Raw genomic sequence first — 16443 nt, forward strand, 5'->3', positions numbered from 1 at the left:
GAGTCCTGTGGCACCTTATAGACTAACAGACGTATTGGATCAAGTATAAGAGCTTGCGTAGATTGAGCACAAGTTTGCTCGGTTCTGAGCGACCTCCACTCGTTAATAATTATCCACTGCCTTGGAAGTTGAGGGTCTTCGGTATCTCATAGCTCAGCTTCTTGCAGGATTGGGCCGCTAAATGGGGCAAGTTATAGCAATGCTTTTTATAGCAAAGTTTTTGGAATCTGAGCTGAATGTGTCACCACTGGGAGAAGAATCCCGTCCATTCATTTGCTGGATGCTTCCTCTTATTAAAACCCCCAAGATTCCAGGTGAGATGAACTGCAAACTGTTTGACTTCAGCTGTCCCCTCCCACATCTTCTTTTATCTGTCGTCCTGAGCAGACAGGGATGGAGATATGTCAGGCATAGAGAGACGCCTCACAAATCCAAACCCCAACCTGTGATGCAGATCATTCACAGGCTAGACTGCGATGTAAAGGAGTTAGGTGCCCAACTTCAGTTGCTTGTTCTGAAGATTTGGATTAGGCTCCTGGGAAATTCCCAGCCTTCACAAGCAGGCGGATCCCACGGCTCTGCTCCCAATAGCCCCTCCGGGACCTGTCACTTTGGACCTGGTGCAAACACAGCAATTGCCAGACCAGATCAGACTAATGGTCCATCTGGTCTAGCAACTTGTCTCCAACTGTGACAGCTGCTTCCAAGGAAAGGGCAGGAAACCCCAAAATGAACAATCACGGATCATACTGTAGAAATGATGGACAATTATGGACACAGAAACCCATCCTCTCTGCAGCACTCACAGATATCGTACAATTTCCCTCCAGGCCATTCTCTCATGTGAATTTACCCCTCAATAGACAATATTCTGGATTCTAAATGTTGGAAAACTTGAATCCTGTGCAGTCCAACACACCTGAACCAAAGAGAGGGTTCTGAGGAGCATAGTTTGGCCCAGACCCAAACTTCCACAAGTTCCAGGGAAGTTTGGAATTAGAGGCTTGATGCAAGTCCCATCCTTTTTGTACGATAAGATCTTTTCTGCTTTATTATTTCTCTGCTTTGAAAGATAGTGTAAGTACCACTGGGTAAAGAGCAAAACTCCTATTGACTTCAACATTAGCAGTGTGGAACCCAGTAGCTCAAACATTGTTAAGGAGACTATTCCTCACCTGGATTTTCCTTTATAACCAGCTCTACATACAGATTAAATCCTACATTGGATTCTACCTTTTTTTGTAAATATTTTATTAATAATACATTAGTTGAGGAATATAAGGACAATTTCTTCTTACATTTTAACACTAAAGAGTATTTGTGAAGTAAGAATAGTCTCTGAAGAAAGAAAGTTATAATTAAATACAGCATGGAACCAAATACAGACAATCTTTTAACAAGATGAAGTTCTGGTTACCTTTCCTTATGCATTATGTAAAAATAAGTATATTTCATTTAATTTTTAAAATATTAGCAAGGGGAAAATGATAAAAATAGAACTAGACTAAACATCTCTTTTCTAACTAGGATACTGGTTAGAAAAGACACAGGGATCCCTGCAAAGGAATCAATTTCTATTGAGAACAAAAAACATATATAGTGTGATATAGAAATGCTCACTTTCTTATAAAGCGTCCATCCTGGGCAGTTATCAACGTTATTCGTTATTTACTTTTCAAAAATCAGAAACCCTCGAAGGTTACAAATTATCTCATTTGTTACTATTTAAACTAGAACTTTACTGTCTGTGAAAAAATAAACAAAACCAACCCAATGAGAAAGTTGACAACCAGATGTTTTTAACCAAGTCATGTTTCACATGAGAGGAAATTCAAAGAATCAGAATTGTGACTTTCACAGCAGCATGGGAACTATATAGTTGTGTAACCAAATGGTGACATTAACACTACAAAACTCACGTTGGGGAGACACATTTGATATTTAAACGATGTACAAACAAGAAAGATAGGCAAAAAGCTGAACAGCAATAATCTTTAGTGTTACTGAAGGAAAGCATGGGTGGGTGGAAGAAAAAAAAAGTGCTAACTTTTAGTAAGCTACATGAAATCTGACATGTAATTAAAGGTATCAACCTTTTTTTGTGTGTCTGTGAGAAAGGTGCAAGAAAGCTACTTACTTCTGGAAAACATTTCATGATACAAAAATATATGCACTGGTTATTTCAGCTTTGTACACAGAATGCATAATATTAACCCATTGCTCCAGCTTTTAGTCAACAATGCGAATATAAAGGCCTGACACATGTATAATAAGTGCAGGGGCCAGGGAAACAGCCACGTACATTAGGATACCTCCCTAACCCAACACTGAACATAACCCATTGTGTGCGCTAATGTGGAAGATCATGTTAAAAAGTGACTTCAGTACAGTTTTGGGGTCAGGCCCTCAGCTGGTGTAAACTCCTTGACTTCAAGGGAACGATACTGGTTGACACCAACAGAGATTCGTTTATTTTTACCAACCCAGGGGCACTGCGGTATTCTGATGTTCCAGTGCTGTAAGTTTCATGCTCTGGAACAATTCGGTTTGGTGGAATAAGAGTAGAGAGGAAGGTTGGATGCAAGGAAACAATGCAAACAATGCAAGCTTTCTGCCTACACAATAATGGTAAGTAGCACAAAGAGAATCATTTACACTTTTCATAGCATCTTTCCTCTGAGGATCTCAAAGCGTTTAACTAAGCTGCACAAAACCCCTGTGAGGTAGGTTTGTACAGATAGGGAAACCGAGGCACGGGAAGGTTACGTGACTTAACCAAGGTTACATAGCAAGTCAGTGTGGTAGAGGAGACCAGCAGAATCCAGAACTCCCTCATGCTAGTTCTATACCCTATCATGAAACTCCACTCCCTCCCCGAATGTGAATTAAACTAAAGAGTTGAGATGTGCAGTCCCTGAAAGGGTCAGATGAGATGGTGGTTGAGCAAACAGCATCAAGCATTCCTGTCAGGTAAGATGCCCCCAAATATTATACATCAATTTACAATAAGCCAATAGTTTCTCCCTTTATTATTTCCAATTGTGTGAGAATCACCCCAGTGTTTGCTCCTGGGAGCTTTGCTTGTGTCAGGCAGCATGACTGGGTCTTTACAGAACATAGGAAAGGGAAATGATCCTTTCTCAGACTTTTACTCTTCGGGAAGGGGAAGGGAGGAGGGTTAGTACACTAACAGCTAATCAGGTCTCTCAATTTCAGAGGCCTGAGGAAATTAGCAGTAGCTATTGGCAAGTGAGAAGAGGATGCTGTATGAGACATTCACGGCAATCTGAGCATTTAGACCAAGTCAAGATTTAAACAGAAAGCTGGTCTTAACCTTAACTATAAGGTAATAGCAGTGGTCCATTCTAGTAAAGAGCCTGATTTCGAGACTTGGCTTCCTCCCATTTTGCATCCACAATTTAGGAGGGACAAATAGGAACATCGGAAATGGCTCATACCAGTGAATGATTCATCTAGTCTGTAATCCCATCTCTGACAGTGGCCAGTACCAGATGCTTTGGAAGAAGGCCCAGGAAGCTCCACAGAGGCCCATTATGGAATTATGGTGCATCTAAGGAAATTCCTTCCTAACCCCAGGCAGCTAGTGGTTGGTTTATGCTCCAAAGCAAAAAGGGTTATATCCCTTTTGTATTTTTATCCTATCTAATGTAATTGTGGGTTGCTCTTATTGTCCATGAAAATGTTTAATCTTTGGATTTTCAAACCTGCTAAGCTCTGAGTAAAATATCCTGTAGCAGCGAGTTCCACAGCTTAATCATACGTTGTTTAGAATGCATTTCCTTCCATCCACTTCAAACTGGGTGCTGTGTGTCACCCTGCTCTGGTATTATATGAATAACTGAGGAGGCGCTCCCAACTAACCTTCTCTATGCTATTCTTTATTTAAATACCTGTACCGCATCCCCTCAGATCTGCCTCCCACTAAACTATGGTGCCAACTTTAACTAAGCTAAGTAAATAGTGCAGTATGTGGACTACTCCATTCTACACTAGATTCCATTCATTAGCAAGCCCTCCGCTGCCAGCCACAAGTGGGCCATTCTCTGGCTGTTGCCAATAAGGCAGGTTTGCGGGGCTGCAGCAAGGGAAGGCAGGTCCCAGAGTTTCCTTCATTGTCTGCAGCCTCACAAATCCGCCTGTGGCTGGGGCCTTTCCTCCAAAAGCAGTTCTCAGTAAGCGACGTCCTGCTGCCAGTATCTGCATCCCATTAACATTAAGGTCAATGAGACAGGACTGGTTCCCAGCAAAATGTTGCTATGAACTGGACATTGTTAATATCAGGGTTGCTATTAAGCAGCATCCACTGTGTTTCCCTAGCCTTAGTACAGGGAATACTGCAAATACGGAGGTTAGCTCACTACAAATCTTCATTATCTATGGGAAATGGTGAGCTTTTCACCACAACTGTATATTGCTCTATTTTATTCTAATCTCCTCTCAAAGCCTTTAATCCTGTTCTGTGCCTTTCTCTGCACCCTTTCCATTTCTCCTATATGCTTTCTGAGGAGAGGCATCCAGAGTTGAGCACTGTCTCCAAGCAGAGTGAGTATCATTGATTTGACAATGGCACTCAGTATTTCCAGCATTATTCTCTATCCCTTTCTTAATTAAGCCTAACATCTGGTTTTGCTTTTTTTTTGTCTTTTCCTCTCTCTTTTGACCGCTGCTGCTCACCGAGCACATGTTTCCATTGCAATGGCTGTATTGGCAGCTAGGTCTATTTCCTGAGTGGCTCCAGTTAATTTAAAACCTATCGACATGTATGGAAAGAAATGCAGGCATGGCTGAGGTCATTAAGACGTGATTGGCAGCTGCTATCCCACATGGCACCGTAGACAGTGGCACCTGCAAGTATTTGCCTCACAAAATTGTGAGAGTGTGAAATTTCCACCCACAAAACAGGAAGCCAGGTGGAGGTCTCATTCAGAACCAGGCACATACCATGTGCCTCGAAAAAGGCTCTTTTGGAATAGCAGAGCTACTCATTTTTTTAAATGTAGTTCTTGAGCACAACAGCCCCCTTCACTGACCCTGTCATCCCATGGTATTGGGGCGGGGGTTCCTGAGGGTCTAACAAATGATGGTTACGAGCGATCGGCCTGTTCAACAGGGATCTCAGGGTGTGTCTGTATGGAGAGGCAGTGAGCAGCAAGCTGGGGTGTAGCGTTCTAGGCTGCCGTGCACACAAAGTCCTTTGAACTACTGCAAAGCAGGGCCACAGGGTAGCAGGGTCCACCCGGCCAGTTAGTGTGTGGTGGGCTGGAGCGCTGTAGACTGATTCCCCGGCTTGCTGCACAGTAACTCTCTGTACAGACAAGCTCTCGCGCTGCTTGCTCCTTCTGTGTGGTGGTGCTGGGAACAATGCAGGTCGCCTTTCATACCACTTTGCAGCTGCTCACAGAATGACATTCAAGAGGCTACTGTAGGCTCCAAACCGTCTTTGAGCAGGGAATGGAAAGACAGAGCTGTGACAGACACCACTTACATTACTGGGGACAGAAGTTATATGCTAGAGAAGGGTGGCCAAAGGCAGGAGAAAGCAAGATCCTCAGACTCAGGTTAGAGCCTACCAGGGCCTGATCCATTGGCTTGACTGTGTGTTGGACAGGGCCCTTTTCATACAATCCTATTACTGTACGTGTACACACACACACCCACACCCACAGGGTTCCACTTGGAATCAAAGGGAGCCTTGAGTGAGTAGCCAGGGCAGGATCGGACTGCTCAAGAGGGATCTGATTCTTTCCTTGACTTGCACCAGTAAATGCCATGAACATGAATGGGAGTTACAGGCACGCACCATGGAAAGAAAATCCACTGCAGGACGGGAGAGTCCCTTCTCTCTACACCTTGTCAGAGTTGATGGGAGAGGAAGGCATCCTTCATATCCATCCACGTTACCAGAACAGAGGAAACAGTGGCCTTTGCGGACTCTTGTCCACGACAGTCACTGCCAATGGGACATTTTGCAAGCAAATAATGATGAAATAAAGGGATGCAGTCAGGTCAATTCAGCTCCAATTATAGGGCCAGACTGCAGGGCTGCCTGTGGAGTACAGGGTTCCCCTCTGCTCGCAAGGGTAATCCTGTATCACAATCTGGACTGAGATGTAAAAACTTTTTACAAAGCCTCAGATCAGCACAAAGGTCTCCATGATATTTTTCTGGCTAATTCCAATGGAAGCAGGGTTTAGGGGTTTTTTTTTGTTTTTTGTTTTGCTTCGCTGTTTAACCAACAAATGGCTAAATCCGAAGAAATGCTGAGCATCTCCTCAGCACCCGCAATGTCCAATGAATTCAATGGGACATGCAGATCCTCAGCACCTCTCAGGATTTGGCCCAGTCTGCAGTGTTCGCTATTCAAACATGGCTGTGTTTTGAGAATCTGAAACTGAGCTAAGACAGGGTAGGAATGAAGGGAAACTAACTCCTTTCTTTTCAAAGGCTCAAGCGGAGAGAAATGCCCTCAGTAAACAGTCTAAATAATGAAGAGTAAATGAGATTATTTAAAACCTGTCTGTGATCATTCAAGGTGCTATCTGAACAAGAACGAACGTTTTTTTTAACGTGGTTCTGTCCTTTTAAGGGGATGGCCTCGCGCCGAGTGCGAATCCCAGCGGGAACACACTCACACTAGCGGCCATTGACCTAGCATGCTAAAAATAGAGTGGAGTGTGGACCAACAGGTTAGCTACGTGAGTACGTGGCATGGGTCTGTAGTCGGGGAGGCTAGCCCCTCCCACGGCTCGCCTGCCCGTGGCTACACTCCATTTTTAGGTTTATGACAGCTAGTGTAAGCAGAGGGGATGCATGGCGGGAGGCATGTGGGGTCATATGCCCGTCCCCCCTGCCCAGATTTGCAGCTTGCCTTGTATTGAGCATGCTCACACGAATTGAGCATGCTCAGTAACATTGCTGAAGCTGGCTGCTCTCACTCTGCCCCCCGCTATCGGCAGGCACGGGTTGTCTCCGAGTAAGTCAGTCTCCTTGAGCAGGAAAGCGGACGCCCCAGCTCGAAGGCCAGGCACACCCTGAAAATCCATTTTGGCCAAGATTGTCAGAAGTGACTTGTGATTTTGGCTGCCGAATTTGACCCACTTTAAAGGGACCCAATTTTCAGAAACTGTTTTGTACCCACACTCAGGCAATCTGGCCTCTTTAAAGTGTCTCTTTAGTTGGGGTTGGACTAGATGACCTCCTGAGGTCTCTTCCAATCCTGATATTCTATGATTCTATGTCTCATGTTGGGCCCTAACAAACTGACGCTCCCCGTTTGAAAACTTCAGCTCTTCATTTTCTTTACCAGCATGAGCCCCTTAAAAACAAAATGCTGCCAACCATCGCCCCATCTGCGATGGCCTTTTTGCAAAGCACATGGTTCTAACGGCCAAACACGCCCAACGCGTCAGTCCTAGGGCAGGTGGTCCTGCCGTAATGTATTCAAAAGAAAGAGAGAGACTTGACACCTGCAGCACTATTCATTAAAAAATAGTCAAAAACCAGTGCAAACATATTCTTTAGAAAAAGGCAGTATAAGAATAAGTTAAAAACTAAAATGGACTATAACAAAAGAGTAAATCTACGGCTTTTTTTTTTTTTCTCCAACAGACATGAGGTAGTTGTGTTGTTAAGGAGGAAAAAATAAAGAGAGAAGTAGTAAAAATGCTACTCTAGACCACACACTACTCCACTTTATAAAATTAAATAATATAAAGATGCTCCGAGGAAATAAAAATACATTGTCGTACATTAAAAGGAGAGAGACGTACCTAAAACGATAGGTACAAGAACCTACATAACACAAAGTCCAGCTTGGTGAAGTGACCGAGACGCTGAAGAAGGTTCTATGTAGTACAAGTTGTTAGAGGCACTCGCAGAGTGTGTAATAAAAGGCCACTACGTCAGCCAGCTAGTAATGTTTACCTGGGTAGTGTACAAAGGGATCATTAACATCATTTTAACCATGGGTGAGCGGAGAAGGCCGCTGGCTACGGCTAATTGCCTTTTGGCTGGTGTTTGTCTCAACCCCTTTGGCTGCGGCCCTCCCTGGCGAAAAGCAACATTGGAGAAGATACGCTTAATGTATTCTCCCTCTTTCTGCCGTGAAAAATGTTCCGGCACTCCCCATCATGGAATAAAAGGAAACAATGGCACAGGCTGCAGGCAGAAGGTTCGGTTTTAGTCACTTCAATGGGTGTTGGATTGGGCCCACAGCAATCTACATATTGATTTATTTCATGTGAATTTAGGGCTGTTCATCTGTCCAGGAACCAGAGTCTCTAAGGTGCTAAGCACCCTCAGCCCCACCGAATTCACTGCAAGGTGAGGGCACACAGTATCTCTCCGGATCTGGCCCCCAGTAACTCACACCTACTTCTTCTAGCTCTCCCATGGTCAAAATCAGATTAATTTCCTCTTTAATGGTTATGGACACGCGTCACGTTCTCAGATGCTGAGGATGAATTGATTAGCGCAGAGATACTACACAGAGGGGCGTCCTGCTGGCCTGTGGGAAAAGCTTGGCACTTGACTGACTGTACATTCCCTCTGTCTTCTTGAAGAGAGTCCGAATCCCCACTTTCCATAAAGTCCAGACTTTCTCCGTGCTTGTGGAAGCCGTTGGTGAGCCCATGAGGGCCGACAGCTTCCATTTTGTTAGTCTTTCTGTCAGTACTTAACATAGCGTCCTGGGTCTGAAGCTCAGGTTTGCCTTGGCAGTCCACGAATGCTATGCTGACATTCTGCTTGGCGTTTGGGGAGGTTTGAAGGGGCTGCTCATCGGAGGGGACGTTTTCTGGGCTGTGGTCCTCAGGATCCGTTTCTTCAGCGTCCAGCGTGTGAAGCTGAGAGTCGCAGTCTCTGTCAGAGGCTGAGAAATCGGAATGGACAATGACCTCGGCTTCCACTTGATGAAGGCTGATGGGTGGCTGATTTTTCATCACTTCATTCTGTTAGTAAGCAAAGGGAGAAAGTGACTAAATTCAGATCGTTCGGCCCCTGGATCCTGACAAACGGAGAAGCCCTTGTTTAACTGGGAGCAAGTTAGTAATCCCATTGAGTTCAATGGGTCTACGCACATGCTTAAAATTAAGTGTGTCTTTATATGCCTCAGTGGGTTGGAGTCTTAACACTGTAACATGAGCAATAGCCAAAGTAGCCAAAGACAGAATGGCTTTATGGCATAACAGCTTTGTTTTTCTCAGAAACAAGAGCATTTGCTCTTTTTCAATGCAGGCAACTTTTCCAAGCTTCTCTTTTCAGGTCTAAAGTCAAGAGATGCTATTCTAACCCAACCAGATTTCCCAAAATGCCAGCTGAGTTTAATTGCATTTTCCATCAGCTTTTGGTAATTAATGCTGGAAATAAAGCATGTAGCTCAGAGACAGAACTCACTGTATACCCAAAACCAAATACGTCATTTAAAAAAATAAACAGCCGGCTGTGTCATTTTAAAAGACAAACAATCTAACAAAAGCCTATTCAGATCAATAGCCCCAAGCACTTCCGGGCGCTTGTCCACATGGTTTTAGATGGTTGTGATTCCATCAGTGATTTCAGGAAAAAAATATTCTGGGTTTTGAGCTTGGCAAGTGAGCAAAGTTGGAATGGCTGTCCCAAGACTCTGTTATAAAATGTATTTTCAAATCTGAAGTCAACACACGCAGGGCATGACATTTACCCTCCCCGCCCCAAGTGGATTGCTGATCCCCAGTCCAGACGCTATGCGCAGAGTGCTCATTTATAACAGCGGAAGCATTCTCTCTGGAATGAGTGTGGTGAGCATAACAGATTTCACACTGTAAAGTGGGCAGGGGGACTACCTCCAGAAACATGTACTCTGCACTTATACATCATCACCTTCCATCACAGGACCTCAAGATGTTTTGGAAGCCTCACAACACACATAGCTACAGGTGGGGAAACTGAGGCATAGAGCGGTGCAAAGACTTCCACAGGTTACCCAGTGAGTCAGCAGCAGAAAGGGGACTCCAGGATCCTAGCAAACTGTACCAGGTGGTGGCTTAGAGGTATGGCCAATAGTGTACAGAGACATTAAGTGGATGGATAGCAGTATGGCCAACCCCAAGCATTCAAAAATAATGAATCTGGCTTCAAAAACTAATGAGAGTTTAAAAAATGAAAAGTGTGGGGTTTCTTTTTATTTGCCTTTGGGTTTTGAGCCTTGAGAGTTCATTTTTTCAAGCACGAGGGGCTCAAAAAGTAGCTTTTATTTTTTAAATGTAAGCTGAGATTCTCACATAATCACATGACTCCAAGAACTGGGACATTAAGAAAAAACCCCCAGCAAATATAGCAACTGAGAAATTGTGAGAGTTGGCAATGTTATAATAATAACAGTAGTAATAACTTGCTCCGACATAGCACATTTCATCAGTCAATCTCAAAAGGAGATTTTTACAAAGGAGGTGAGCATCATTACCTCCATTGTCGAGCTGGGGAAACTGATGCACAAAGTATTGTAGTAACTTGTTCACAGGCACCTAGCATGCCAGTAGCCAAGCCAGGAATAGAAACCAGATGTCTTGCGTTCTAGTCCAGTACTCTGTCCACAGGGCGACATGCCTAGAATAACTTGGATGCCTTCAGATTCTTAAGGATATTCCCCAAGTCCTTAGCTATCAATTATTGAAATTGGGACACGTACATTACAACGATTCCACAAGGCCCTCTCCCTCCAGAGACAAAGGCTGAGATTTTCAAAAGTCCTAGTGATTTTAGGTGCTTAAAGGGTCAGATTTTCAGAAGGTGTGTGCTCAGCACTTTCTAAATATCAGGCCCCTTTGTGGCATCTGAAGTTGGGCACCCAAAACATGAGGCACCCAAGTTGACTACTCATTTCTGAAAATGTTGGCCACAGCGTACAAAGCAGAACAATATTTGCTAGTTACCTCAATCCTATTCTGTAATTTGCAAAAGCTGTTATAAAACAAAGCACTTAGAATTGGAAAAACAGAACGATTTCACTCATGCAACATTTAAACAGTGTCCTATGTTCTTGGGTCCTTTGCATTTATTTTGAAGCAGGGTGTTACTATATTAGACTAAAATTTGTTAACTAAGCAGATTTCTCTATTTTGGAAACCCATAGAGAGTCTCCTAGACAATTAGCTTTAAAATCTTTTCAATGCTTATTGCCTTTGCTGGTTAACAACTTCACTTACTGAAAGGAAACAATCCAAAACAAGGAAGTGAACTATCCTATGTGTAAACTTTCCAGCTTCCTATTTAAGCCAATTTTGTGTAACATTTACATATTTTAACACTTCTCTCCTTTTGTTGACAAACTCTGATGGGTAGCTAAACTGTGATGTAAATGACACACTATAATTGGGTTGTAAAACATTGTCTCAACTCTCTACACAACATTAATTACATCCTGTGTATAACTGATTGTCACACTGCTATCTAGGAAGGAAGCATAGGATAGGTGGAGGTACTTATGAGAGGAGAGAAGACAAACAGGCAAATCTCTTGCTTTACAGAATCAGCTGAGTTTATGTCAAATTGCTTCAATGGAGCCTTGACACAGATTATGGTATTAGCAACTGCTTCATTGGAATAGATCTGTATTCCCAAGTTTGAGAACGCAACATCAGAAATGTTAATGTTGATTTTCAATAAGTCTTGGAACACTGGGGAAGTTCTAGATGACTGGAACAAAGCAAATGTGCCAATATTTAAAAAAAAGTTAAAAGGGATGACGCAGGTAATTATAAGGCTTGTCAGCCTAACATTAATCCTGGGCAAGATAATGGAGCAGCTGATAATGGACTTGATTAATAAAGAATTAAAGGAGGGTAATGTAATTAACCCAAATCAACACACATTTATGGAAAATAGATCCTGACAAACAAGAGTACGAGTTTGGTTCCTAGGGTAAAAGCACTGATATAATACTTTTAGATTTCTGCAAGGTGTTTGACAGTACTGCACAACATTTTGATTTGAAAACTAGAACTATATAAAATAAACATGGCACACATTAAATGGATTAAAAACTGGCTAACTGATAGGTCTCCAAATGTAACTGAAAATGGGGAATCATTGAGCAGGTGCGCTTACAGTGGGGTCCCGCAGGGATTGGTTCTTGGTCCTACACTATTTAACATTTTTATCAATGGCCTGGAAGAAAATGTAAAATCATCACTGGTAAAATCTGCCGATGACACAAAGACTGGGAGGGGGGTAAATAATGAAGAGGACAGGTCGCTGATTTAGAGCGATCTGCATCACTTGGTAAACTGGGTGCGTGCAAACAATGTGTTTTAACACAGCTAAATGTAAATGTATACATCTGGGAACAAAGAACATAAGCCATACTTACAGGATGGGGGACTCTATCCTGGGAAGTAGTGACTCTCAAAAAGATTTGGGGGGTGTGGTGGATAATCAACTGAACATGAGCCCCCAAAATGACTCTGTGGCCAAGAGCTAATGTGATCCTGGAATGCATAAAGAAGGGAATCTCGAGTAGGAGTAGAGAGGTTTTTTTCCTCTATATTTGGCACTGGTGTGACTTCTGCTGGAATACTGTGTCCAGTTCTGGTGCCCACACAGGATGCTGATAAATTGGAGAGGGTTCAGAGAAGAGCCAGAAGAATGACTGAAGGATTAGAAAACCTGCCTTACAGCAATAGACTCACAGGCTCCATCTATTTATCTTAACAAAGAGAAGGGTAATGGGTGAGTTGATTACAGTCCATAAGTATCTACATGGGAAACAAATATTTAATAATGGGCTCTTCAATATTGCAGAGAAAGATTTAACACAATCCAGTGGCTGGACATTGAAGCTAGACAAATACAGGCATAAATGTATAATGTTGAGAATAATTTACCAAGGATTTTTAAATCAAGATTGGATGTTTTTCTAAAAGATCTACTCTAGGAATTTGTTTTGGGAAGCCCTACGGCCTATGTTATGCAGAAGGTCAGACTAGATTATTACAGTGGGCCATTCTGGGCAAGGAATCTATGAAACCTGAATTTTCTCCTGAGCTGTAGACTAAGGATAATGGAAATTGCTTTACACTACCTTTCAAAGGAATTTAAAACAACCCTAGATTTTTGACTCTTTCTATAGGGAAAAATGCAATTCGTTCTCCAGGTTGGAATACATTAGACCTTAATAACTCTCTATGCTGAGTATTGTAGATCCTAACTCATTTTATGTGTAAGTTTACTGCACTGCTACATAAAAAAGCCAAATCTGTTTTCTTGAGCCTGAGCACAGCAGCCTCTCCATCTCATTAACAAGGAATCTGCTCCACTCCCCCCTGGGCCACCGATTCAAGACCACAAGGACTGAGGAAAGTAAGGCAGTGAGAACATGGGGATTGCTGGACCTCTGAGAGAGACACAGAGGACTCCCTGAAAATAAAACAACTTTTTCCCACTGTGACAAAGTTCCTTCTCTACCTTGGTGGGTCTTGCACTTATTGGCGGATTTGCTCGCCTCGGAGATTCACGGCAGCCCTCAGTTTGGCTGGTTCTGTGAACCCATAGTCCAGGTCAACTCCTCCTGTGTCTGATTAGGAGTTGGGACGTTTGAGGGGGAACCTGGGTCTGCCCTCTACTCCGGGTTCCAGCCCAGGGCCCTGTGGAATGCAGCTGTCTAGAGTGCCTTCTGGAACAGCTGTGTGACAGCTACAACTCCCTGGGCTACTTCCCCATGGCCTCCTCCCAACACCTTCTTTATCCTCACCACAGGACCTTCTTCCTGGTGTCTGATAATGCTTGTACATCTCAGTACTCCAACAGTCCGCGTTCTCACTCTCAGCTCCTAGTGCCTCTTGCTCCCAGCTCCTCACATGCGCTCCACAAACTGAAGTGAGCTCCTTTTTAAACCCAGGTGCCCTGATTAGCCTGCCTTAATTGATTCTAGCAGCTTCTTGATTTGCTGCAAGTGTTCTAATCAGCCTGTCTGCCTTAATTTTTTCCAGAAAGTTCCTGATTGTTCTGGAACCTTCACTGTTACCTTACCCAGGGAATAGGGACCTACTTAACCTGGGGCTAATATATCTGCCTTCTATCACTCTCCTGTAGCCATCTGGCGCGACCCTGTCACACCACGTACGCAAATCACACATGACATACAGTGTTATACTTGGGCAATGGAACAAAAACCATAATCAGCAAACTGAGACTAACTCTAAGGGGTAAATATTTTCTCTCCCTCTACAAGCAGGGAAAAAGATGAAAAGACACATAACAAATGTACCGTAGTGCACAAGCGTCTGACACTAAAATACTGAAGACACCCACCGTAACAGCATCGTACACCAGGGCTTGTAGCAAAAGCTTTTGTCCTGCATTAGAAGGCGGCTTCAGTGTTCCATTCACAGCAGCAGTAGGCTCCTTTGTAATGGCATCTCCACATCTGGCTATGCTACTAGCCCAGTTCTGATTAATTGATTTATTCCATGTAGACTGCAGAATAAAAAGGAAAGCAATGATCAGATTATTTCCGAGACACAGATTTGTATCCCTCCAAACCTGAAAGAACAGGCAGTTCAACACAAAAAAGGAAGTTGGAGAAATGCCGTATGGCTTAAAGATGTCGGTTAAATGCAGCCAACACACTTTCCAATGACGTCACAATAACACTAGCCCTAACAAATGGACATTATTACCACAGGACACGGGGGTTTAGAGCACTGATCTGTTTTGGTCCGATGCAGAGCAAGTGGATAATTGGGATTTTCTTAGCTCTGACACAATATTTCTAATACCGTTCTTCCTATGTCACATTACGAGAAGAGCTCATGCTCCAAATCTAATATGGGGTCTCTGCTGATTTCATAGATTTTAAGACCAATAGGATGCAATGTATCAGGTAACACAACACTGCATGCATCTTCCTTTTGAAGCCCTAATTCAAAGCCCATTGAAGTCAGTGGGAAAATGCTCTTTTATCTCGATTGGTTTGGTATCAGACCCTACTGCATGTACATACCAAGACACTAGTGGGTCGGAGGCAGTGGGAATAATACTCTACACTTCAGTAGCTATCTTCCTATAACGATCTCAAAGCACTTTATACAGGTGAATAAAGATCTCCATGTTACATGTGGAGAAACTCAGGCACAGAGAGGCTAACTGACTTGCCTAACATCTAATAGTGGCTCAGTAGCAAAATTAGGAATAGAATGCAGGTCTCCAATACACCACTCTACCTCTCTTTCTTAAAGTTCCCCCGTGACAGTCAGAATCTTTTAGTATTTTATTATTTGAGCTTTTCCATTTTGCGTGTTTTATATAAGGAAGGATCCCATTTTGGGCCAAATCTTCAGCTGATCTTCTGTCCGGCTTCCTCTTGCGTGTGCATATGCAAAAACTGCACACTCACATCTATTCACCCATGCTTTGCAGGTACAAAAACCTGCACGGACAGCTTGAAATGTTTAACACCTATAGAAAGTGCACCCACAAACTCCATTAAGGTGAATGGGTTTTTCAGGGGTACATTTTAACCCTTGTGCATGCAGAGGTGTTCAAAGATGTGGGTAAGCATCTGCACCTGAAACATGCAGCTCACGTGTGTGTGTGTGTGTGTGCGTGCACAATTTTGTATTACGCACGTAGAGACTGAGGGCTTTATATCAATGAATTCTGCTACGAATCTCATTCCAGGAAACCTGGCAGTAGCAAAAGCAGATGAAGCAGTTGGGTTACTTTTGAAATGCACTTTAATAGAAATTGTTACACGCTGGTCAATTTATATTCACGCACTTCATTAGCAAAATGGTTAACCATGTTCAGCAGCCACAATCGATACATACACGCAGTCGTGACAAGTTAATGTCAGAGTTACTTTGGTTTAGACCATTCCATTTTGGTATAATACAATCAGAGGGCTGCATGGTTACTGACTCACTGATGGACATCATAGTTTTCGGCACTCAGACACTATGCAAATCCCTGCAGTCTCATTGGCTACTGCCCTTAGAAGTCACCATCCACAGGCCCACCACAAACATGGCTGCCACAACTTCTCGTTTCATCCAGCTAACAGAAGACGAAAAACCCAGTTACGTCGCAAAACCATCTCACTGTTATACATTTCAGTATAATAACCGCAGCGCAAGGTGCTTCCTCTTGACCCAATAACAACTGTCTTCTGGGCTAACAAGCCACCTTTGACCTTGGAGTTACTCAGCTCACAACTGAGTTATTACTTCATAAATAGGAAGTACCTTCATATTATTCTCTATTCATGTTATTTCACAGTATCACAGTAACTCTTCTGGAAGAAACAGTAAGGATTATTTGCTATCTATGAGAATAAGCAATGTAACATTTTTGTTTAGGACTATGAACGTTATTGGAGAAGTAACTGTACCATAGCAATTATGGACATTTACCCATAACACATTGGCTAATTCTCTCCAGGCTTGCCTG

The 16443-nt window shown here is 43.1% G+C and overlaps 1 protein-coding gene across 9 annotated transcripts in view; it reads right to left on the minus strand.

The window, feature by feature from the left end:
- IGDCC4 (immunoglobulin superfamily DCC subclass member 4) overlaps positions 1 to 16443 on the minus strand; it is a 198101-nt gene that overhangs the window by 11024 nt on the left and 170634 nt on the right. For 7 of the 9 annotated variants that reach the window (XM_084641360.1, XM_084641364.1, XM_084641358.1 and 4 more), the window contains 2 exons: positions 14308 to 14472; positions 1361 to 8969 (listed from right to left, as the gene is read on the minus strand). In XM_084641360.1, coding sequence (XP_084497486.1) covers positions 8439 to 8969; positions 14308 to 14472 — 696 coding nt within the window. In that variant the 3' untranslated portion in view covers positions 1361 to 8438. Of the gene's footprint in view, positions 1 to 1360; positions 8970 to 14307; positions 14473 to 16443 lie in introns of those variants that run through there. The other 2 variants (XM_084641363.1, XM_084641365.1) reach the window with 2 other exon arrangements.

This window comes from Lepidochelys olivacea (genome assembly GCF_965140295.1).
Source record: "Lepidochelys olivacea isolate rLepOli2 genome assembly, chromosome: 10".
Taxonomy (NCBI): domain Eukaryota; kingdom Metazoa; phylum Chordata; order Testudines; family Cheloniidae; genus Lepidochelys; species Lepidochelys olivacea.